This window comes from Cynoglossus semilaevis, chromosome 14 (assembly GCF_000523025.1).
Source record: "Cynoglossus semilaevis isolate Cse_v1.0 chromosome 14, Cse_v1.0, whole genome shotgun sequence".
In the NCBI taxonomy this organism is placed as follows: Eukaryota; Metazoa; Chordata; class Actinopteri; order Pleuronectiformes; family Cynoglossidae; genus Cynoglossus; species Cynoglossus semilaevis.
The window spans coordinates 9,670,019-9,695,693 of NC_024320.1; the positions used below are offsets into that span (position 1 = coordinate 9,670,019).

Here is a 25,675-nt window from a genome sequence, read left to right on the forward strand (position 1 = left end):
TTCCCTTTGCCTTTGTTTTCTTTATCCTTCCTTCTTTCCTGTGGAGGTGGAGGACTTAACTTCAGTCATCCCTCACTCTTCTGCTCAGTCACTTCTCACACTCATCCCTGCTGTCCTGAAAGATGGATGGATATAATGGAGAAGCAGGGCGAATAGCAAGAAAGAAAAGGCAGACGTGATGGGACTGAAACCTCTGTCATGCTTTTTGCATGACGGCTCATGTTCTAACCTTGGAAGCAATCCATGTCTTTTGTAATGATGCAACAAGCTCTTATAAAAGTGACGCCCGCCCCCTCCTTCATCCAGCTGTCAAGTCCAGTGTGTAATTAAGTGAAATTGAATTCCAACGATTTTCTTGATATGCTGATGGTATTTGACATCTCATGGTAGTTTAGTTATTTTATATTATGGTTTGCTTCGGGTGTCTGCTAAAATGTCATGCTTAAGGGAGTTGTGGTACCGTGGTAGAAAGATATTGTATCTTAGTTTAGTCCAGTACTTCTAAAATAGTGGGGTGGTCCACCCCTGGGGGGCGTGAGGGGCTTCCAATGGAATATATCACACTGGACATAAGTGTACCACTGCTGTAATGCTTGAATGATAACAAGCTTCCAGTCACTAGGGGGCAGCAACTCATACAGTGGTTTGTACAGATAAAAATGTACATGTTATCGGGTTCTCAATTGTATTTCAGTTCATGGGGGTGTGGGTCTGGCGTGAAAAAATGTCTGTCCCCAAGGAGAGGCATGACAGAAAATAATAAAGAACCACTAGTTTAGTCCAAGAACCAGAAACTGAATTCAAACATTTGTTTTCAAATGTGTTTGTTTGCTAAGAGACAAGGTAGAAAATGTACCCAAGTGATTATGACCAATGACACTCAGTCAGTGGTTTTGGTGCTTGCCCACTACACCAGGGGTAGGGGTAGGTACACCAGGGGCCCCATGTACGTACAAAGACTTTCATCGTGAAACATGGCGTACGCAAAAATCCAGATAATGGCGTATGCACAGAAAAATGTATATGTATCAAAGTGTCCAAACGCAGGAATCCCAATCAACATCCCAGTCAACCTGGATTTGAGCGTGCATGCTGAATTACCATACCACGCCCCACATACATATGCATATATGTTTAAATAGCCCCAGAATCCCACGTTCTGCACGCAAATTCAAACAAGTAAAAAAAATGAATTATACTCAAGCATAACTATAGATTCTTCAGAGGCCTGAGTTGTCCCTGAAGCAGGATTTAAAATGGTAACCCTACAGTTATGAGTCCAGTCTTTTAACCAATAGATGTCAGAAGTCAGAAGAAGTGATTTGAATAAGTAGAACATATTTATACCTGTCTCTGAGTCACAGCTTTGATAAATTTGTGTTGAGCTGTGTTGTGTTTTTTAAACAGATTTTTGAAAAAAAAGCCGAGAGGGTGGGAAGTATTTTTAGGTTCTGAGGAACTCTACAGTATTTATTTTATCAAGGGATTTGCTTGCTAACGTCCAAACAACATACTTTCACTGCTCAGTCCAAGGTTTCATCCTTATGTTGATGGATATTTGAATTGGGAATGGAAAGTTCCTGATGTGGTTCTCTGATGAATATTGTCGTTTAAATGAATGATTTGGTTTAAAACTGACAACAAAACAAATGACTTTTTTTCAGCATTGTGACCCAGTGCTGAGGAGACCAGTCTTGCTGTGAGAGACTGACAAATAGCTTCTCAGTCTCAGCCTCAATTATGACAGGTATGAGGAATGTAGTTAGCATTTTGGCCTTCTCTCCGATTTTAAATGCTCCTCAACTGTGACTGATGTCTGTACTTATTTTTTTCTTCCTGTGGAACTGAAAATAGAACCCAAGCGGGACAAAATTAATCGTTTTGACTTTTGGCCAGATCGGGATTCACACTGTGAAAGAAAATGGTGCCAAAAAGTTTGTGATAAGTGGAGGTGCCATAACTCCTCTCCTGGTTCTCAGTGACACCTCCTATTTCTTTCGAGGAGTCTGGGTGACTTGGCAGCTCTGTGTCTGTTTGTAACCACAACTCTATCTCAGGGAAGTGAGGAGGGAGAAGGTTTCCATATCCCAAAACTGCCAAAACTGAAATTTATGAGCCAAAATAAATGTACAATGCCGCAGCAGCACATTATCTCTGAAAATAAGTCATTATTTGGTAAGTATTTCAGTCATTCAAAAAGATTCTAATAAAATAACCAATAACCAAATAATCAATTTTATTGATTTATTCCAAAAAGGAAAGAGCATTTCATATAATTTAATAATATAAACACATACAATCACAGATAATGGTCAATACTTCAGGGATTGTTTTTGACCAATGAGAGTTCAGAGGGAGTCCAGAGGCCGTGTGGCATTGGAGCACATGTTTTGGATTACAGTTCAGTGTGTGTGTGTGTGTGTGTGTGTGTGCGTGTGTGTGTGTGTGTGTGTGTGTATGGGTGGGTCAGTCCCAGCTGGTGAATCAGTGATGGGTTTAGGACCTGCCTGCATCTCCCTTCTTTTGTTTGGTTCTGTCGGGGCTGTGAACCATATGGCTGAGGACAGACCCATCTGCTACAATAGACCTCTGACAGGGCTGCAGCACACACACACACACGCACACACACACACAGCAGGTTCTAGTGTTAACTAGGGATCTCAACCAACAGCTGCGTAGATAGAAATTTGATTGAAGGAGGTGACGATTGAAGGTATGGTGTGGTGTACGTTTGTGTGGTGTGTTTCAGCAGACTGTCCCTTTAGCCATTATTACTGAGCTACAGTGAGGTCCAGTGCTGCTGAGGTTCAGTCCAATTTAGTTTGCAATTGAAACTAATATGAAAGAGTATTGATCTTCATGGATTTTTTTTTTTATTCCGTTTATATTTCTTCTTCTGGTTGCAATAAAATGTTTGAATTTCGTCAAGTTACAAAGAATATGAGGAAGATGAATAAACATTAAAAGAGGCCCAAAAGTTAAAATGTCCTTTGAGTTTTAGGAAAAGAAAAAAAAGATCCAAATGGTGCTACATCGAAACTAGGTGAAAATAATAATGATTTTATTATGTTTTTATTCTGGTTTGGTTTAAAATTTTAATTTGGAGGGTTGAAAAACGGAGTACACGCATAAAAATATTCCTACTTACATCGATTGGAAAAAATGGCATCAGGACAGTCCTAGTTAAAAATGCTAATTTGACAATTTCTTAAATGGAATATGGTTCAGGTCTTTGACTGCACATGGACTGTGGATCTTCCTTTTGAACTACCTAATCATTGTGATAAATGCTCTCAGATGTGAAATATTTTTTGTCTATTTCATACATTTAAAAAAACTCAGGCTGTTTTTTTTACCATTTAGATTCTGTTTTGAAGACAAATCTCTTCTCAAATGTCTCTTATCACCATAAGCAGTGACCTGATGGAATCTTCTCAGCCTCACCTCAGGACATTCTCTCTGTTCTGTTTAGCCATTTATTTTTTATTTCTTTTATCCACACACACACTGACACACTGAGGCGTAGGACAGACACATGAAGAGAAACGTTAATTGAACAACTCCTAATTTCTTCATGTCACACTCTGGTTGCTTCACCTTGCTGCTATCTCAGCTGCAGCATCCTCCTCCTGCTCCACAGTCTCAGCATCAGCTCGTCTCTCAGGCATTGTTTCGCTGATGTCAGTATCTGCCCCTGTGTATCTCTCTGCCTGTGAGACGTTGTTAAGTCCTGGCCAGATTACAATGTTATGTGTTGTATTTTCTTAAAGCCTGTTTAATCCTCTTGAGAAGATGTAAACTTTGTTTGGTCAGCCCGGAAGGTACGACGTTAACGCCGGCATTTCCACAGATAGCAGGAGTTCTGTAATCTTCTTCAGAAAAACCTTCCTTATCACCGCGCATATCCGATGCTGACTAATTGCCTCGGCTAATTCCATACACACATCTCCCAGCACATTGTTCTCAGCAGGATCCTGAAATTCTATGTTGGCAGAGGCCATGTTTTATTGTGTATGATGATGTTGAATGGTGGAATATTAGGCAGCCTACTTAGTGGAGTGCTTTACTCCTGCTGCGTGATTGATGAATGTGAGGTCCATTAGGAGCTGGGAGAGTTTGGAATCTCACTGAGGTTAAATTTGAGCAGATCTCTGGAAGTGCTTTATTCTCTGACAGGCAGCAGATTGTCTCTACTCATTATCACCATGACAGCAATCTGCCTCTGAAAACTGATAGTTACAAATAAAACAACAAGCATCGTTGAGCTAGTTTGTATTTTTTATTCTTTCCTCTGTCAATTTAGTCCTTGACTAAAATGTGTGGCTAATTGTAAAGCTAACTTTTCATTGTACGTAGCTTAACTCGTTGATCTTGTGCATTTGAGTTGTTGTCTTGGTATGAAAGTGAACAGTTTACATTTCTACTCCAATTAGAAGCACTATCTCTTAACAAAGAATGGCTGGATACAACCTTTTAATGTCTGATACCATACTGCAACTTGGGGTATCTGCCGATACCAATAGTAACCCAATACCCTCTTTTCTCCTCCAGCATGCCATGGGGCGCCATTACCGAGGCGATAGTTTCCCCGTTTACGGCATGTCATGTAAAGTAGGGGTGTCTGATAATTGGCCAACCGATATTATCCACCGGATATTAGCATTATTATGTTATATCTGTGAGACTCAATCATGTTTTCCCCCTCAGATAAAGAAACCCCGTAACACAATGCCTGGGTTTCGCCAAATATGCTGCAATCGTAGTCACGGGACATCTACCCCAGTTTTGGGGGTAAAGCGACGTGCTTGTAACTATGCTAGGATCTTTAAAAAATGAGCTGCTTTCTGAATGTTTTTGATTAAAGTGATAACATTATATTCATAATTTGACACTAAAATGACAGTAACCTAGCTACATTTGTAAAGCGCCTTTGTTAATTGAATAAGTCTTATGACCTTTTTTGTTTTTTGGTTAGAAATATCAGAATATTAGCAAGTTAGCCTTTGGGCTACTGCAGTACTGTCTTTGTTTTGTTGGGGCATTTTTAACTATCTGGACTTTAAGCTATTCAAAGTTGTATGAAGGGTTAAATGGTTTTAATTTAGCAATATGAGCTTTTTTAAAATTGTTTGCTGACAAGACATGCATTATGATATGTCTTATTTTTGGCTAGTATGTGCCTTTTCAGGCTTTGGGGTTTTGTTCGTATTCGGCTTTTGGTTTCACATTACATTTAGTCATTCTAATAGAACTAAACTCAACTGCCAATGTTTTCAGCCCAAACTCTGATCTTGATGTTGTTTATTATATAAACAATGGGAGAAAATGCTTTATTTCATTTTATCCACATTAGTGTCATTACAGACCTGGAAACACAAAGTAAGAGAGAATTAGAGAACACAGTAGAAATAATAATAGAACACTTCTGCGAGTAATTGTATCTGTGTAACAATGGTAAATTAAATCAAATTCCAAAGGCAGCCACTACCACAGGATTGTCTAATTATGTTCCATGTGAGGGTTTTTCTCTCCCATTATTCAATTCAACACTCACTGACCTTATTATGTTATGGGACACAATGTGTCTAAATAAACCTCTCCTGTGCCACTTAAATACAGGAAAAACAGTAATAAAGAACCTCTGCTTAAAGCTGTGATCATTACCAAATAAAATTCTACTCAGCATAACAATGTGAGCGGGAGAAAAAGTCGAATCTCCAGAGAAGATGAGATTCAGACTACAGTCGTAGAAAGAAGCTGATTGTCTCCCTGGATGGTTTTTGGCTCCATGTTCTCGTAGGTTCAGATGATGTGGATTGGAAGAGGTTGTTAATGAGCTTGGACTAAAACTGCTGGAGCCTGGAGAAGCGGATGTTCCACAGAGTGGACATGTTGTCTCCAGTGGTCACTTCTTAGACAAATATATGTATTTGATCTGCGGAGGAGGGGGAGATGAAATTTTTATTTTTCTGGCCGTGTTTTGGGAACAGAACTGGAAATTTGTTTCCAATCTAATATTTTGTCTCACTTTAGATGAACTAAAGATATATTTAGTTTTCAGGTACTTTACTATATATTGTGCCCCCTTTAAGCCAAAGGCATTTGTAAGTATAACATTTTATGGAAAATGGCCAAATCTTGTACTAACCACATCTAGCACTGAAGTTTTATATAAATATTTAGGCTTTGACCGATCAGGTAATCATACTGAACTATTTCATAAATGACCTTTAGTACAAATATGTGCATGCACAAAACATTTTTTGTATATGTGTTGCGTTAAGGATAACCATGGTAACGGAGTGGAACAAAATTCCATTCTCATCTGTAACAAAATTGTGACAGAATCTAATACCGTTCACACGATCAATCCTGAATCGACTGAATTAGTTAATGCGCGACCCACCTGAGGGGCACGACCCAGTCTTTGGGAAACATTGAGTTAAATGAATTAAAGGACAGCAAATGCGATTTTTGTTAACAGTGAAGGGCTTTACTATTCACTCAGGGTCCCATTTAGAGAATTTTGCACGATTGTTTACCTGACGTTGTCACGTCATCGACATGGCGAGAATGCATGTGAGATCCAGGAATTTGTCTGTTTTCTTATGGAGGAGCGCTGCACTGAATAGACGGCATCGAGTGGGAAATAAACATATGAGGGACTTTGTGGGATGGTAAAAGGAATGTGGATTAGAAGGTTGAGGTTTTTGTGTACATGTGGGGGCAAAACCTGGAGCAGTTTTTATGACTCTGCAACCAAATGACTAAATTTGGAATTGAACCCCCATCTCGAGGTGGATAGGGTAATACACATGAATTGAGGAGCGGGTGAGTGTGCAAATGAGCTATAGTTGATTTTTATATATATATATGTTCAGCCCTGAAATTTAACCAATATCAGATTGATACTGACGCTGAGTATCGGATCGAGCCATCATCTAATGTATAGTTGTGTGAATTACTGTGGAATGATGGGTTCTCCTGCTGTACAGCCTAAGGGCTCAGTGGTTATGAACAGCAAGCATCAGCATCAATATTTGGCCTTTGCACTCACAGATTTCTCATGATTTACTACAGTAGTAGTAACTGTAAAATGTGCCATCGGTGGATGTTAAATTCATGGCCAAACCTTCTCCCAGTTAATCTGATTGTTGAGAAACAGAAACTTACCAGTGTGATCTGCTCACACTTCCTTAATGTACTATGTGCAGTTTCAGGAGAAAAGTCATCAAATTGGTTTGATCTCATTAAATACAATTTAGGTTATCAGAGGAAACACTGAATTATTTTCTTGTAATTTAGGCTGTTGAGTTAACAGGCCTCCCTAATGGAAAGGAAATTGAATGAATTTTATTAAATTTACACTCCTCAATGCCAACCTTCAGGCTCTTTGACCAAGTCTCAGGATGCTGTCCAGATTAGAACACAGCAGGATTCTTCCTGTCCCCTCAGTTCCAGACATTATTCTGTTGCTGCGAACATGAGACGTTCCTGTCTTTAACTGTACACCGAAAACTCTCCCTTACAGGCCAGTGGTGTCTTGGTGGTTAAGGAAGTGGACTGCCCCCCCGTTCACTCAGGTGACGGGTTAAAAGCAGAGGTCACATCTCACTGTGTGGAGCGGTGTGCTGTATCACAATGACCATAAAACTCTTTTACTTTTATATGCAGTTTGTATGAAATCCCAACAGAAAAAAAACATAAACTGACACTACACACTACTGAAGCTGTTTCATTTCCACTGGGTGTTTCATACTTAATATAGGAATATAATAATGTAACAATGCCGACATGTAACGTGGCATTATGAAATTCTATCTTTCTGTAAGCTTATGTTATTTTAACTAAAATAGGAGGAGAGTCAAACACTAACAGCCAAACATCAGAGAATGTTTGTTTTATGTGTAAAATAGTTGATAGTTGTTTTTCTTATATTTTAGCATATTATTATCTAAACGATATTTTATTATTTATATACTTGAGGGCTCCACATCATTGCTGTTGTTTTTTGAATGTAAATAGTTGACCATTGTTGTTATGAATATATTTATAAACACAGTATTGTATTTGTTTTTTGTATACTTTATATACTTTGAATGTACAGTTTTCTTTTTAGCAGCTGGTACTACAAGTTAAATTCTATACAAAAAGCTACAAAAAAAAAGAGTTTTGCATTTAAAGAACACTGGTTCGGATTTTTTTATTTTATTTTTTTATCGTGATACTACAAAAGTAGGAATCTTCACAGTATCACAGTATATTACTGGTATCAACTACTGAAATTCTGAAATTGTGACAAGCCTATTTGGTAGCCGTAATTGAAGGGCTAAAGAAAGCAAAACACAAGAAAGCAAATGTAGCACAATCCAATGTAGTGGCGAATGTAAACAAAGACGTCTTCTGCATATAGCAGAAGACTTATGAAGACGGTCATAATATATTTATATTAGCGTGACTGTGAAGTGATGTAGGTCGAGGACGTTGTAAACTGAGGACCCCTTTATTATTATATACCCCTATATTATCTGCTGGTGAAAAATAATATGGTTCAAGTATGACAACCCTCTTCTGACATCAGAAAATACTCGAAGGTAATGAAAACAATGATTCATACCTTGAAGGTAAATGTGCTCCAGTAGTAAAACTTACTAAAATCGTTTTATTCATTTTCTGTCTACAAGAAAGTGCCGTTAATAGTAGCTTTCACCTTAGTCTAACACAATGGACTTTTGGTAACACACGGGTGGATCCAGCATGACAAATGTTAAACCCAAAACACAAAATAGTCTGGTAAGCTTTATAATTTGACTCCATTTCCTTCAGCGTCTGCCGTCTTAAGCCAATACAGTCTAATCCACTCGATTCTCTCTGCTCCAACTCTGTCTGCAGGCGTAACGTCAGATTTTGTCTGCCTCATATGGAGTGTAAAAACGATGACACGGTGCGTGCTCTCTTCTCACTCATTCTCTCTCCTTCCTTTTGTTCAACACTCCTCCCTGCACCATGTGCTCCTGCAGATTAGACTTGGCATTTGCGTTCTCCGTACCTCAGGTGGCCACTGCAAGCATGGATTAGAACCACGTAAGGTTAACTGAATCCTGACTCCAGCTTAGCCACTGAGGAACTCAAGGCTAGTCTGACTGGACGTGCCAGATCGTAGACAAATCGAAATCTCAAAGCTCCGGCTTTTGTTTTAGTTGGCAGAAACCAGACTAGACGAGGAACTGGTGACTGTGTTTCCCCTTTAATTTAACTTTTTTTCTCCACCTGAAAAAGGAGTGGAAATGTGTTTTATGAGCCTGCAGGCTCTTTAGGTGTCCTTAGACTCTCCAGGTTTGATTGACAGCCCATGGACTCAGGCAGTTTAGTGCAGTTATCTCAACACACCACATGCCTAACAGCGCTCAAAGCCTCTGACGATGCTGTCTGTCTGTCAGGTCTTTAATTTGCATCATAAGCAGATGGGTTGGAGAAAGAGAATGAAATACCTGAACACAGGATTTTCACTGGCTCATTTAAGAGCTGACACTTACCGTAGAGCTGAGAGGTTAGAGAGTGTAATCCACCGATAGATCACGAACATAAACATTAAGCATTTCAAAGTAACATGGGTTTATCAAAACGTAAGGCTTAGGGATCACTAATGGCACATGAATATACTGTTTTTCAAAGTGGACCCTATTCTTTTATTTGTAATCATTTAGATAGAAATGAGCAAAACATGGAAATGTCCCTGTTATTTTTGTAAGGACTTGTTACCCAATATTTATCGTACTTAAGATTAGCTAAAATTAACTAAGCTAAGCTAAATTTTACAGTAGTCCTACCATAACCCAAACCTCACCCTAATGTCTAACCCTAACCCATCCTTCAACTGAACCCTCACCCCTAAACTAAACTGAGCCTCTGCAATATTTCAAACGCTGCTGCTAATTATTCTTATTCTTATGGTCCTATTATTTCTATTATTTATGTATTTCTGTTTACATTCAGTTACTTAAACATCTTTGCTAAGAAACTGTCACTTTAAACTGTTTATATTTATATGTACCTATAGTTTACATTGAGCACAGTTTTTTTTTCTTTTTTTTGTACTAGTTCTTGGTAATTCTCCTAGATACAGAGGAACCTCAGTTTTTTAACTTAATTCGCCCCTGAAGACCTTTCGTGAACCAAAAAGTTTGAAAACTAAAACAATTTTCCCCATAGGAATCACTATAAAATTGATTAATCTGTTCCTGGACCCTGGATGATTGCAAATCCAAACTTTTTCAACGGTATTTCTTGTACAGGTTCATACAAGACACCAATGAAAATAGTTAGATCTAACAAAAAAGATAAACACAACTGAATAAAGAATAAAGCTATAAATTATTGTCTCCGAAATACTGTCACCGGCCAACTGCTTTTTGATAGGGAAGTCATAATATCAGTGGTGGCGAATTATGTAATTTCTGTAAGAATCGTTATTGGTTTTTCCTCTAATATTGAAAACCTGACAACGCAATGTCTGGGTTTTGCCAAATTATATGTGATGTGTTAAAATAGTGCAAAGCCCTGGACCGGGCAGATGCTTCAGAGCTGTGGAGAACTTTTGTTGAAACACAACTGCAGTAACTTGTTTTAAACTCCTTTATTGCTCTCAACCTTTTCCTCCCCTCATAATCTTCACACTCTCTCGTCCTCATACATACATGAAGCAGTTTTTATTTAGTGCAATTTTACAAATAAAAACATTGATGACTGATTGAACACATCAGTCATTCTCAGTTAAACTCTGACTCATGGCTTTATGGTTACCTGGGATTTATTGTCCGTCTTAGGCTGCAGTGGAGCGGGTAATGTTTTTAACATTTGCTGTTTACTTTAGCCAAGGTCACTACAGTACGTGTCTGTTGTTAAAGTGAGAACAATGAATAAATCATGTGCCCAGAGGTACTACGGCAGCTGCTCTTAAAAAGCTGATTTTTATTTTATTTCCTACCAATAAAAACGTTAAATAAAGTGTATGGTATCATCGCCTGTGTTTCTGGTGTGAGCATTCTCATCTATCAAATAAGCAGATTATTCCATATTTTAAATAAAACATAAACAGTGCTGTAAGAATTCATTGATCTCTGCCTTAATAGTTTTTTTTTTTTGGTCTTCCTCAGAATCCAATGGAATGGATCTGTTTGCTGTTGCAGTCCATGAGTTTGGCCACGCCATCGGCTTGGTCCACACCTCAGCCATGGAGTCCATTATGAGACCGTATTACCAGGGTCCTGTAGGAGACCCTCTGAAATACGACCTGCCCTATGAAGACAAGGTCCGAGTCTGGCAGCTGTACGGTACGACGGGACCTGCACCACATACACATCTATATGTGAATGTAGTCACAGGAATTTACATGTAGGATCTATTATTTCTCCCATTATTTCCGTTTCCTTTTTACCATTATCCTCAGTGTCTCTTCAGTTCAGTAGAAACACACATTCATGTTTCCACACATGTCGCTGGAAGCTCTGTTTTTTTCCCACTGGAAACTGGCTGCAGTAGAGAATATTTATGAGGCCAAGGTCTTCTAATATGTGTAGCCAGGTATTGAATTTATTAAAACCATGGATGGAGTTCACTTCATTGTGACAGTCGACCTTTTCACGTCCTGTATCCAGGACAGCATAGAGAATGACAAGTATATGAACAATGATTGGTAAATACGTGAGCTGCAGACATTATTGGAGAAAGTATCAAACCTCAGTGTCCTGTAATACCACATAAACTATTTGAATTTTTATCATCCCAAAGTGCAAATTGAAATGATAGTGCTTAGCTTTAAACTTTCTTTTCCAGACTTTCCTGTGTCTGTTCATCACTGTCACTGATGTGAAGCTGTTTCACAGTTTGTGGGGGCCACTAGTGGTGGAGAACAGTAATTGAGCAGATTGTATAAAAACTAGCCTCAGTTTACTATCATTACGCAGCTAAATATGTGTGGCTAAATAAGTGGCCATTCTAGTTTCCTTTTAACAATGAAGCTAATTGAGTATTTCATTTAAAAGTAAAGCTTTTTTGTGTTTTTTATTTTGTCTCAACTAAATACCATGAACGTAATTTTTACTACTACTATTACTACTTTGAAAGCAAAGTAACTTTAATCCCAACTAAACCTAAACACCTCATCAACAACCCTGGAACGACTTACTGTATCTGTTAACATGTAAATAACTTTATTTATTTATTTATTTAACATATTTGTTATTGTTTCCATACCTGTTTGTCAGAATGATATCAACAGTCGGTAAATTTACTGAAGTCTCATGTCATTGTCATTCCAGGTGTCAGAGACTCAGTGTCCCACACAAACCGACCAATCAGCTCCTCTCAGACTGCTGAGCCTCCCGTCTTGTTGGACCTCCCTGAAAACAGATCCACCTTCCTGTGAGTAAATGATCCCCAGATGGACAGCATCCGTCAAACACAACCAAGACACATTGGGTATTTATTGAAAAGTATCTTATTTGCGCAGGGATTTATAATTTACTGGGCTGCAGGGTCAAATAAAATGTGTTCCAAACTACATTAAATGCATTGTAAATATCACATTATGATGTTAAATATAAACCGCATCCGTCGGTGAATTCTTGTCCCAATAATCTTCCTCCACAGCTGTTTGCATCTCATTAGAGCACATTGCTGCTCCATAAATCTGCTGTTAATTCTGCTCCTTCACATATATTTAGTAATTAGGCACGACGGTCATAAAAATGCAGCAAAACTGGCATTAAAAGTTTAGCAGCATCCATAAGATCAGTGAAATTTTAATAGCTCTCACACAGCTGCTATTTATTGCAGAGGAAACTGTAATGGATCTGTTTATAGACGGGATTCTATTTTTCCTGATCGTTCCCTGTACATCAGCCTAATTATGTCATGATAGTTTTAGTTTTCTTATTTCTTATTTTTTTTCTAAGGAAAAACAATGCAAAACAACGCAATCAAATAAATAAAGGCAGGCAAAGTAACTATTTCTGTTCGAAGAGAGAGTTTATTTGGACCTTGATATGAAATTACGAGGTGCCAACAGTGCAAATTAACTCAGACTTTTGCAGTCTGCCCGTCTAATTAGCTAATTCCCTAGGGTGATAAGGCCGGCTATTAGCCTGTAGTTTTATTTTTTCTTTCTTTTTTTTTCCACCCTTAATTTTCTCCATTCATGTATTTTGAATTTACATAAACACACAGACACAGATTATAAGACCCAGGAGGTCTATTAACACTTGGCAAAAATGTCTTCATTCTCAGATTTCCTTCAGGAAACAATACACTGAAGCGACATTTTCACTGCAGCTGCCACATCAGGCAGTGATGGAATTTTTTTTTTTTAAACCATCTCTTATTCCCATGATTCACACTTGGTCTGACTTCATTAGTCATTTCCCATTGACTCCATCAGGTGGTGATGTGTGAAAAAGCTGGATTAGCTCTGACAAAAGTAGCGACGCTAACCGCTAAGCAGTAGAGTAGTGTTAATAGAGCTCTGAATAGATACCTTTGTTGCTAACATAAAGACTGGCAGGCTCCCATGCTCTCACGGCTTCACGGTGCTAATGGAGTCATCATTGGCAGTCTGGTCCCATCCTGCTTTAAATCAGTCATAAATCGAGGGAACGAATGTGTGCACACACACACACACACCTTGGTGTTTGAAAAGCCTGGTTTTTAGTTCATAGGAAATCAGGCGGTGCAGATGATGTTGTCATCTTGGGTCAGTAAGGTGAACGGTTCTTAAAAACATGTTTTAGACTTTTAATGCTACTGTATTCTATATTTATATTTAAAAGAACATTACAGGAGGTCTTGGTTTACAACGTCCTTGTGGTTACGTCACCATCTGCCATAATTTTTTAATGAAAGTCTTGCTCCAATTTTCCAATGTACAGCAAGGCACTGTAGGCGAAAGACGTTGTTTACATTCACTGTTTGTTCACCATACATTGGATTGTGCTACATTTGATCTCTTTTGTTTGTGTTGTTTTTCGAGGACTTTTATCCCCTTCATAATGGCTCTCAGGTTTAACTCTCCTGTGTTAGTGTATGTGAGTCACACAGGTACTTATGTACAGTATGTGAGCTACAACTTACGGCAAAACTCCAGTTGCATTGCACCTTGGGAATGGAACTCCCACATTGGTTAAGGACCCCCCTTCACTTTCCTCTGGGTTCAGCACAGCGATACAGCACATTTTTTGAGACAAATTTTGTCAAAAACTGGGGAGAACTTGACCTAATGATAGCCTAAGCTAAATGCCTAAGCCATAACTGGCACCTATTTCTTGACTTTTAATAAAATGTTGTTCTCAAAAGCAGATTATAAATGAAACAAGACATTGTGTGTTAGCTAAATCTTATCTCTAATTTAAATCAATTAAAGTTCTGTGTACACTATAAGATGACCCAGAAATAGCAAAACAGCTAAATTTGCCAATGCCGTTTTCCAAAAAAAAGATTATATTTCGAAAGAGAGAGCATGTTAGCTAAAATTGTAGCACATTAGCGTTGCTAATGAATATAGAGCAGAAATAAAAACAAAAAAACAAAGACATCCTAAGAATAAGTAACGGTTAGGCAAAAATCTTGACAGCCCAATTGAAAACGAAAAGAAATAGCTCAATGTTAGGAAAGACATGACATTGTTAGCCACAATGTCAAGAGTTAAATGGCTATGTAGAAAAATACTCTATAAAACCTATAACAATATTATAATGATCTTATAATGATACAAAGTGCCTCAAAATAATTGTAATTATTCATAACTGTAATTTTTCTATTTAAGCCCAACAATACATTACTGTTAAAATTCAGAAAATGTGTCTGTATTCTTTTTATTTTCATATGTGACTTTAATGTCTCTGTATGTTAAGTAACAGCATTGTGAAGATTCTACACCGTGGTCACAGTCCAATTTAGGACCTTAGGAGTTACCTTTTTTTCAACCTTTCTTCTGTCTCCCAGGCTGGCTCTGGACGCCCCAGACAGATGCTCCAGTCACTTTGATGCAGTGGCCCAGATACGAGGAGAGGCTTTCTTTTTCAAAGGTACCACGGCTCAGGGGGGGTGGAAGACAGGCACAGAGCTGCGAAGCATCGTGGGAAAAAAAAAAAAAGATCTGAAACTAGGGGAAGTAAAATAGAGTGAATGTGATGGTAAAAGAAGAAGACGGTGAGGATGAAGAAAAGCGGGCCAGGGGTGGATGTAGCCAACTGAGGCAGTTGAACTTCTAAAAGACAGGAGGCCAGGCGCTACATCAGACTTTTAAAGTCTATCCTCTGGAGACATCACCCAAAAACCTCACCCTGAGAACAAAAAGCACACCCACAAACCCTCAGTGGAGTGTGTTCAACGGTGCAGAACTTAACAGTATTTTTTACAAACCATTTAGTTTTTCATTTCAATCGAATGATGTGGCGTTGAAGATTTATGGAGCTTTTTAGCAGCAGTTTATAGAAAAGTCTGAACAAAATAATAAGTTAAAGATTCTCTGACTGTTGTATCCACTGAATAAGACTTGACTTCAAAGATATAAAGCTGTCACTTTGTCATTTCCATGCCATTGATTCTCCATAAAGACATCATAAGTAGAGTGTAGTACTAATGTAATACGTATATAATATGCCATTTTAATTGGACCAAGTGTATGATGGTGTGTTCATCTGCTGCCGTCTGCTTGTGTTTTCATTTTTCTGTTCTTTTTAATTGCTCCAGGCAGCTACTTAAAGTTAAACAGTAAGAAGGAAGGGGTGAGGGCGTGTGAAGCATCCACTCAGGACCAGGAGACCCAAATGTTGTAATTCATAAGTCAAAATATTGTGATTTATATTTTTTTGTTTTTCTTGTCAGAAGTGTACAGCCCCACAGCTCAGGTGTTATATAATCTAGTGAAAGCAGCCTCTTAGGGTCTGTTTAATGTTGTGATCAACTGTTGGCTCCGAGGTCTTTGTCTCTTTTTTTTTTGACAAATGATTTTAAATTTCAAGTTCAAAAAAGCCCAATATCTGTTTTTGGCAAGAAGTGTAACGCCTGGTGAGGAGCCATTTGAACATCATTCACAGCCCCTGCTGCTGGAGGAATGAGTGGGAGGGGCACGTGTACTCTGTTTACCAGTCTGTGATAAGGCTGACCATGTTTCAGTGAAAATGTTTCAGTGCCATTTTTAAACATATGTTAAACACATCTCCAATGTCTTTTGCCTACAGGAAAGTATTTTTGGAGGCTAACTCGGGAGAAGCACCTGGTGTCTCTGCGGCCAGCACAGATCCACCGTTTCTGGAGGGGCCTCCCAAAAAATCTGGACAGCGTGGACGCTGTGTATGAGAGGCCTGGTGACCACAAAATAGTTTTTTTCAAAGGTACATTTGGAGTAGTTTCTTAATTTTATTTATTTTATTCATTATTCACATTATTCATTCAAACGCCTCATCTGAAGGGCTCCAACATTTCTGAGTCATAAAAATGTAGAGGGTGAGACCAATGTTCTGAATCCCCCTTCCCCAGGTCTGAAGTACTGGGTCTTTAAAGACAACATCGTGGAGGAGGGTTACCCTCGTCAAATCACTGACTTTGGTTTACCCTCGGAGGGAGTGGACGCAGCTTTTGTTTGGTTACACAACGACAAAACTTACTTCTTCAAGGACAACCAGTACTGGCGCTACGACGACCATCTGAGACACATGGACCAGGGGTACCCTAAAGACAGCACGCTGTGGAAGGGGCTGCCGTCACAGCTGGACGACGCCATGAGGTGGTCGGATGGTGAGTGTAATCAAAAAAAGAACGATCCCAAATATCAGATTGAAGCATTCCTAGTAGTTCCCAAGTAGTTAGGCCGAACTGATTTGTAACCTGGTATTCTGAAGAATATTTTTATAATTCCTCAGCAAATATTTGATCAGAAACTCCTCAAAGGAGTCTCCCACAAAATAAGAAGCCCCAGAGTTTGAATAAAGCAAACAGGCGCAGGCAAGGCAGAGAGGGTGCACATCTAAGGATTACCGAGAGAGTAAAGAGTAAGAAAGAGGGGGGTGCTCTGTGTCATCTACTTTAGTTTTTTAGTAAAATTGTGTCAAACTCTTTTCTGATTTGTAAAATCACTAAGTTCTTGACTGTAGATCCATTCCTTAGATTTCCCTTTAATACAACAGTTTTTCTAAACTTTAGTGCCACATAATGTGCTCAAAACATAACTGCTAGCGCAATGTAACATGTTCCCTTAATAGCAAGTTTATTCCAATATACCCTAAAGAGTAACTTACCCTAGTCCGATTACTAAGCAGCTGTGTTACCTCTGAAGTTGACCAGGAAGGCCTCGACAATTTGCTTGTGAACCTACCGACTTTTAAGAGAAAATACTTTTTCCTTGTTAGTGGAAAAAGTAATTGAATATAGCAGGTGTATTCAATTTTCCTGTGAAACTATAGGAAGAGATTGTTGGTAAGGTTAAAGGAGGAAGGACATGACCAGGGGCTGGTCTAAACATGGCTAAACCACCAGGGGGACTGTTTTTGTGTACCACCCTTAGTTTTTTATTTCACACCTGTGAAAAAAAACCTCAGCAGCTGCCAGTGTTTATTTGTGGTTTTAGAATAAGATTAATCAAAACAAAAAACAGTGACGTCACTGAAAAAGGCTCCAGGTCAGTTGTTAATGTTGACACCAGGTGTGAAGGAGATCTGAAGCTTTTAAAAATACACTTTAAAAGAACTCCTGCTGGATCCTGATTCAGGAGCTGACGACCAGTGGGAGCCAGGATGTTCCTAATCCCCCCCGCAGCAAGTGAATACAAGGAAGCGCTTTCCCCGTCAGGCGTTCCATGGTCGGTCTTCTGTCGTCTCTGCTTGTACACTCAGAGGTCCTGCTCCCACCTCTTTGATGTTTGTTTCCACGTGTGTGTGTGTGTGTGTTATTGTGGATGTGAATGTAAAAGTGTGTGTGTGTGTGTCAGGATGGGTCTTAAACTCTGCTTCACCCTGGACTATAATCACCACAGAGCCTGCAAGGAGTAAAACCTTGGAAAAACTACACACAGAGCCTGGGAACTGGAGTCACATCAAAGCTGGTTCCTACTCCTTTATTGTCAAGATCAACTTGGAGAAAGACGGAATGGAGGGAGGGCCAAAGATGGGTGCGACAGCAGGAAGCAGGGAGAAGAGAGTCTGACATACCTCTGTGAAACAGAGGAGAAGATAAGACATGGTGAATCTGGAGAGCACCTGAGGAGAAAGGATGGTGACGAAGTGAAGATGATGAAGGATGGATGTCCTGACGTCCTGAGGGCTAGTAGAGAAATCACAGGGAGACAAGTGTGAGCTGTGGCTGTGGAGAGAAGAAGACATAAAGGGAGTTATTGTGCTGCTAATCTTAGCCGCTGACTACACACAGGAAGTTCAGGCTCGTAGTCATGAAGAGGGAAATGGAATTCCTCAGGCATGAATTTTATCCTTCTACTTATTGAGCAGACACACATTACACATGAAGCTGTTTGTGTAGTGAGCTAGTCGCAGGATCCACTCCACTGTTTCCACATATATATTTATACAAAGAATACAAAAAGAAACTGATTCTGGTTGGAAAAAACATGAAACATTTGTCAGATGAAATTGTTTATGTAACAGTTTATTTATTTATGTTTTATAAATAATATTTAAATTATTTATTTTAATTATAAATTATAATTTTATTTATAATGTTATTAATTCATTTATAAATAATTTTAATTTACTTAACAAATTCATGTATATTTATAAGATGTTTTCCTCAATAACATTTTAGTCCAGATTTTTTGAACAACACTATTTTGGTGCTTTTTTTAATCATTATTAAAATTATTCCTAGCTTTATCTTTCCAACGTACAATTTTTATATTTTTTATTCATGTGGAAATTTTCTTCTTTTTTTTTAGATCTGGTAACCTTTAACTGTATGTCTGGCTAAACCTCACTGTATGGTTGGCTAACCTTTAGTGTGTGTTTGGCTAACCTTCAGTGTACAACTAGCTAACTTTTAGTGTACGTTTGGCTAACCTTGAGTGCATGTTTGGCTAACCTTTAGTGTACGTTTAGCTAACCTTTAGTGTATGTTTTGCTAACCTTTAGTGCATGTTTGGCTAACCCTTAGTGTATGTTTGGCTAACCCTTAGTGTACGTTTGGCTAACCCTTAGTGTATGTTTGGCTAACCCTTAGTGTACGTTTGGCTAACCTTTAGTGTATGTTTGGCTAACTTATTGTGCATTGTTTGTTTTATGGCTCAAACTCATTGCCGAATTGGATTTATTTGCTCTTCTAAGCATTTGTTTTACTCTGATTTAAAGTCACTGTTATTTGGTTTTGGCCTTGAAATAACATTTCATTTACACATCAAGGAATCATATTATTTGGATAAAAGTAGCAGAATATGTTCGTGCTGAGGTACTGTTGCCTTTATTTGTTAAGTTATTATATCATTTCGAACACTACATGAATCACATTCACATATTTCTGGCATTATTTTTTTGCTAACATTAAGCTACAGTATATTGTTTTGTGTCATTTTTGTTTGATTTTTCATTGTTTATCTATTTTTGGTTCATTTATTTTTACTTTTTTTTTTTTGTTCCTATTATCAGAGAATGGGAAATACATTAGGAAATATAATGAACTTCAAACCGGCGGGGTTAAAAAAATAGCAGCAGCAGTGTAAATATGCTAAACAAATACAGGTTCTTCTCTGGATCAGTGGTTCACGAAATTAAGACCCAGAGTGTGGCACGTGTTGCTGCTCAGTTATTTGAGATGAGTGTGAAGATAATACTGTTCCTAATATCAATACCACAGAACACAGTGTAAACAACATGATTTGGTTATTCCTAATTCTGTTCATCCCTGAACAGAATATTTCATTTGGGCCACATGGTGGAGGAGAGGTTCATGCGCTTGCATGCGCAGCAAGAAGGTTACAGAGAGAAAGCTAAGAATTAAATATAATTACGCTCTGAGAACTGAAAATGAAATGTGGGTGTGAATGGTTGCTTGTCGTGTCTCTGTGAATGACTGGGAGCCCTGTCCAGGGTGTCTTTACGCCCCCTGCTGATGACTGCTGGGACTGACTGATTCTCCTCCTTATTCATTCATTTTCGTTTTTTGGTATGATTCTTTTTTTACAACAATACAAACTATGATTAAGGAAGGTACAAATAAGTAAAAATAAATAAAAAATAACCAAAATACTATGGTGCTAGTGAAAGAAATGGGTAAAACTTACAACCAAACAAAAATTTTTAAGACAGATTTTAGTGGATTTACTGAAAATTATCTGAGGAATTACCTCATATCTATAAACTGTTACCAAATAGCTTAATACCCATTAACATTTAATGCAATTCAATTTTGATTAAATTACCAAACTAATTTACAACTAAGAGATTTTTTATTTTTTTTATTTCAAAAACCGTGCAGACACCATGATAAGACCATTCTCTCCCTCCACTCTTCTCCGTGTAGGCTCCTCCTACTTCTTCAAGGGTAAGGAGTACTGGCGAGTACCTGGCAGTGGCATGGAGGTGGAGCCAGGATACCCCCGCCTCATCGCCAAAGACTGGCTCCTGTGCACGGAGATGCAGTCAGACTCTCCAGACACAGAGCTCAAAATAACAGAGACGAGGGTCAACGTTCACCTTCACCCCGACCACGCGGAGAACGGGTACGAAGTTTGCTCCTGCACCTCCGACACCGCTTCACCTCTGGGCGCTCGCCCATCGCCATCGCCACTGTGGCTGCTGCCCCCTCTCTGGACGCTCCGGCTGGCCCTCCACTCTGAACTGCTATGATGTCATAGTGTGGGAGCAGGGGGGCCAGTGGGCACTGAGCCAAACTAACAAGTGGAATATAGTCTTTCTGGTTCTTTTTATTCTATATCATTTGATATTTATTTATCATGCCTCTGATGATAGATCTCCCCCTCCCCTTCCATCCATCCAAGCCCCCAGGCTACAGCCCACTCACAAGGATTAACACAGTTTTGGTCAAACTGCTTTTTCCTTGCCAGGAAAACAGTATTGATTATTGCTCATCAAAGGGCAAAGGTCAACGAGATGCCTACACACACTGACGGCTGCTCTTTATTCAACTAAAACTATTGTAGTTAGAGATTAAACATATTATAACACTTAACCTCCGCTGTTATCTGACATAAAGAGGTGGTTCTATTTTCACAGTGGATTTTTTTGCGTCTGTAACAACACAAAAGAAGTGAATAACACTTTGTTAGTGTCGTTTACCACTGAGGAAGAAAACAACATTTTTTTATTTATGGTTTGAACAAAAGGCCTTCTATGTGATGAAATGTTCTGTAGAAGTTTTCAATTACCGCCAAACAGATTTTTTAAAGACAATTTAGCAAAAACATTAAAGAAAATAATCCAGACTGTTGAGGTTGGTCAAAAAGGAATTCTAACATTTTTGGTAAGAGTTTATAAAATTGCAAGAAAAAATGTTGTTGACAATTGCGAGTGTTAAAGCATTTGTTACAGAAAACGTCGTTTTTTTTCCCAGAAGATGCCTAAAAATTTACATTCAATAAGTCAGGGAGCTCGAGTCAAAAGTCTAAAAAATGTAAAAACATGATGCTCAGTAGTAAATAAAAACAGTTCAGAGGCCAAGAATATGGCAGTAATGTAAAAAGACAGGTTAAAGACAGATATAGTTCCAGTGGTGTCTGAGGACTGTCTTTAACCCAGTCCTCAAAAATAAACAAAAAATAGAGCAAAAATAAATTATCATTTTAAACCAATGTTGATACCTAAAACTGCTTTTGATAAGCCTTCACATTACTAGACTGTTCTGATCCAGATCTGGTATCTGTTGGTACTTTGGGGGTATCAAGAGGTAAGGTTTATCAAAATCGCTCCTTTCCCTGTTCTTGGTTGGTTTCGTCAATCTGTGGATGAGTGGTTTATTGTCGGCCAAATAAAGAAGGTTTACTGCTCACTGTACATACACAGAGAAATATATACAGAACTAATTTGTCCTTTGCATTTAACCCATAAAACTAAATCATCATTTTATTCCATAACTTGTCAGTCCCCACCGTTTCCTTCCACACCTGCTGTGAGCTCCAGAAATTAGAAATCTATCCAGAATTACGGAGCTCATTTTTGGGGCGACAGTATTTCTACTGCTGACCTTTCAATTGACCTGAGGCTATATACATTTCCACTACACTTTTCAACAAAGTTAGGAACCAACTCATCTCAAGTGCTTGTGAAGAACCTGACTGTCTTGGCTCCGACACCTGCAGACAGTGTGAAAACTTCTTACTGTGACAGGACCAGACATTCACGGATGAGTAGGCAGATTTTTTTTTTTCTTCATTTTCTTTGCCTAAATTTCCCAGCCAGACTATGACGACATTGTCATGGTTTGATTATGTTCACCTCTGGGTTAGAACCATTCCCCTGCTCTTTCTGTGCTTCAGTTGTGTTATTGTGTCGAACTTTGAAGAAGTTGATGTTAATTTCTTTTACTTGGCTTCGATCAGGTCTGTGTGAGCCTTTCTGTGACTGTTGGACCAGTTCTTTCTGAAGACCAGTGTCTCACCGCAGGGCGCCTGGATTTATTCTCGTTGTAAAGACATAGACTTCATATAATTGAGTTAAAGAAAAGGTTCTACACTTGTCGCATTGCCAATTGGACTGTGTATATTTTATGCCGTGTTTTCTAATGTAAGATATTTTTGTATAAAAAATGAATAAATCTGTACAACTTTAGCCTTCATGGTCAGGTGGTATATAGTAAACCATATATATATATATATATATATATATATATATATATATATGTATGTATGTATGTATGTATCCAGCTATTTCCATCCACTTATCCATTAACGGGGGCAGCAGTCTCCACCCAAATCACTTTGTGATTTTTTTTTATTAACAAATTGAAGCAAAAACTTGTGTTTATGCATGTATATGTATATACATACATGATTTTGAAATAGATTTGGTTTCATAGAGACTTTAATCTTGAGCTAATCCCAGTGGTGGTCAGGAGACACTCACATTTGTCAGGTGTGAATGTTTGCTTGCTGTATGGCAGGAGCACTAACTTTCCCTGCCCCAGTGTTTAGAAATGCTGTGTTACAATCCCTTGTTTTTAAACTGAGTTGAGAAAGTTCCTAATTTGCCGACAGCAGCAGTTTTCTGTCCACATGACACTCACTGCTGTGGTGTTAATTAACTGGTGTGATGCTCAGCTCCAGGGCAGAAACACCTGCACTCACAGGTGACGACAGCAGGCGGTGTATGTATTAAAAAATGTGGCAGGATGTGATGAAAAGGTTGTTCCAATAAATACTTTAAATTTGTGGCATTTTAGGGAAAAAACAGGGAAAGAAACTGTGGCATTAAGAGATGAGCTTATACTTCAAGTTCTTAGAATCAGAAAATAATAAGACAATAATATGAAGATGACCTGAAGGGTGTATGGTCTGCATTGGTCCTGTAAGTCAGACATAAGGTGTTGAAGAAGAGAGAACAAAAACAAACAGAGTTAGAGTCTGACGGGAAAAAACAACCAGAGTGAGATGACAAACAGATGAAGAGAGTCTGAAAAAAATTAAATGTCATCTCAAGAGAGACAGTGACAAAGATAAGAAAGCAATTTAGCTGTAAGAATATAATCCACACAGGAGATAAGAGGAGCTCTTCTACAGCTTTAACACTTCATACACAGTATTATAAGACAATTCAGTTTTTGACAGTGGAGCCGGAGTCGTCTCACCAACACACAGGTCTTCAACACGCCTTTAATTCTCTTCAGATTTGTGTTTTACAGATTTAAATCACATTTACTTGTTATTTTGTAGACCGTCGTTCTGAGCCGGTTCTGCTCTAACCCCTAAAAATCCCTTCACCCCCGGGGACATAAAACACATCGCACTGTTTACTAAGCTGCTGTAAAATGACCTGCTGCAACTGATGCTGTCAATCGTTCTGTGATATAATCACCTGTAGGGGTCAGAATTTGCCACAGGCTAAGTTGGAATTCACCCGATGATCCCGAATGTTTCATCGCTGCAGTGAAATGTAGAGCTAAACCTGAGTTTGAAAAAATCTTTTAGATTAAAAGCATTGTAGGATGAGGCATCGGAGACGTTTGCTAAAATTGTTGCTTAGTGAAAAAAATCTAAATCAAATATATTTGTAAACAAAAAGATATTTCATTAAAACAGAAGAAAAAACAAAATAATATTTTGGAGAAACTGCAAAACTTGAAAGAAAAGAAAATTCTCGAAAAAAGAATTAAGAATCTTAAAAAAAATAAGAATGTACAGATACACATATATATATGTTTTAAACACAATTTTTAAAAAGTGTTTTAGTAAATCACACAATCAGGGTAAAATGCAAACACTGTGAAAATTCTATTCGAAATAAATACTCAGATTCCTGTATTTACATTAATTTCACATTCTGTGCCATTAAAATGGCCACCTGCAGGTCAAAGCAGATACATATTGATATTTTCCAATGATCTGTGTTAAAGATGCATTTTCAGTATGACTACACATTTTTGACATTTTATTAAGTTAAAATCGCCGAATTTCGCATTTTCAGTATGACTCCACACATTTTTGACATTTTATTAAGCAAAAATCAGAGAGCAGCACCCCATATCTGACCAATACAAACTGGGTCACATGACGAACGTTTCTGTTCCTCAACATATCACCAATATCAACTTTACAGATATATCTGTTATACAGCAGGACTCTCTACAATCTGTGCAATGTCTTTATTGCATGTGCGAGATACTTGTTCCTGCTGGTCGTATAAGAAGTGCAGAGAAAAGTCAGCAGAAGATATATGCAGTACTCTGTCTCACCTCAAGGGGTCGTACGTGAACTGCCAGATGCTCTCCAGCTGGCGTCAACAGGCAATCAACAGTCGGCGCAAAGCGAGAGCCAGTAGTAGGTCAAGAACAGCTCTGCCTGATCCAGCTGACTATGGATTGTATTTCAAGACAGAAACGTTTCTTAAAACTGTACTGACTGGTACAAACGAAAAGACTGTCTGTGTGGCTGTCCTGTAAGAAACCTCCTTTACTGCTTTCCTTACCTCTTGTTCTCATCGAGTGATGACGTCTGGACTAACTCCGGATAATCTGAACTGAAACATTAGCAAAGAAGTCTTAGCCAACATGAGAGATCAGCCACGCACATTCAAAGACAGATTTATTTAAAAACTTTTGGAAATTCATGGACCGATTTGGCAGTGGATGAAAAACGGACACTAAACATTAGCGTCAACAATGCTGAGGTGAAGGAAACCGAGAGACTTCATCTAAGTAAAGGTAAGGCTAAAAATTGTTTTCAGTTTTTGTTTTTTAGAAACACGATGCAAGTAAGTAGAAACTATTCAAGTATTTGAAAACTACATTTTGATAGACAACCTTTGATTAAAGCACCAGGACAAATATGTTCCTGTGAATATGAACCTCAGCAAGTCACTGATGTTAGTCTAAATGAAACTGAACTAAAACTTGCCTTCCTTAGTATCAGATTCAATTTTTTTTAATAATTTTTTTTTATATATTTTTTGTGATATTTTGACATGTTCAGATAAAATATTTTTTAGAGTTTGTAGCACAAATTATTCAC

General features: G+C 38.3%; 1 protein-coding gene across 1 annotated transcript in view; it reads left to right on the forward strand.

Annotated features, from left to right (window-relative positions):
- LOC103389474 (matrix metalloproteinase-17-like) overlaps positions 1 to 22,773 on the forward strand; it is a 67,292-nt gene extending 44,519 nt beyond the window's left edge. Inside the window, exons 5-10 of the mRNA XM_008324890.3 lie at positions 11,157 to 11,333; positions 12,321 to 12,423; positions 14,998 to 15,080; positions 16,239 to 16,391; positions 16,537 to 16,794; positions 20,518 to 22,773. Coding sequence (XP_008323112.1) covers positions 11,157 to 11,333; positions 12,321 to 12,423; positions 14,998 to 15,080; positions 16,239 to 16,391; positions 16,537 to 16,794; positions 20,518 to 20,843 — 1,100 coding nt within the window. The 3' untranslated portion in view covers positions 20,844 to 22,773. The remainder of the gene's footprint in view (positions 1 to 11,156; positions 11,334 to 12,320; positions 12,424 to 14,997; positions 15,081 to 16,238; positions 16,392 to 16,536; positions 16,795 to 20,517) is intronic.
- The last annotated feature ends 2,902 nt before the right edge of the window (positions 22,774 to 25,675 follow it).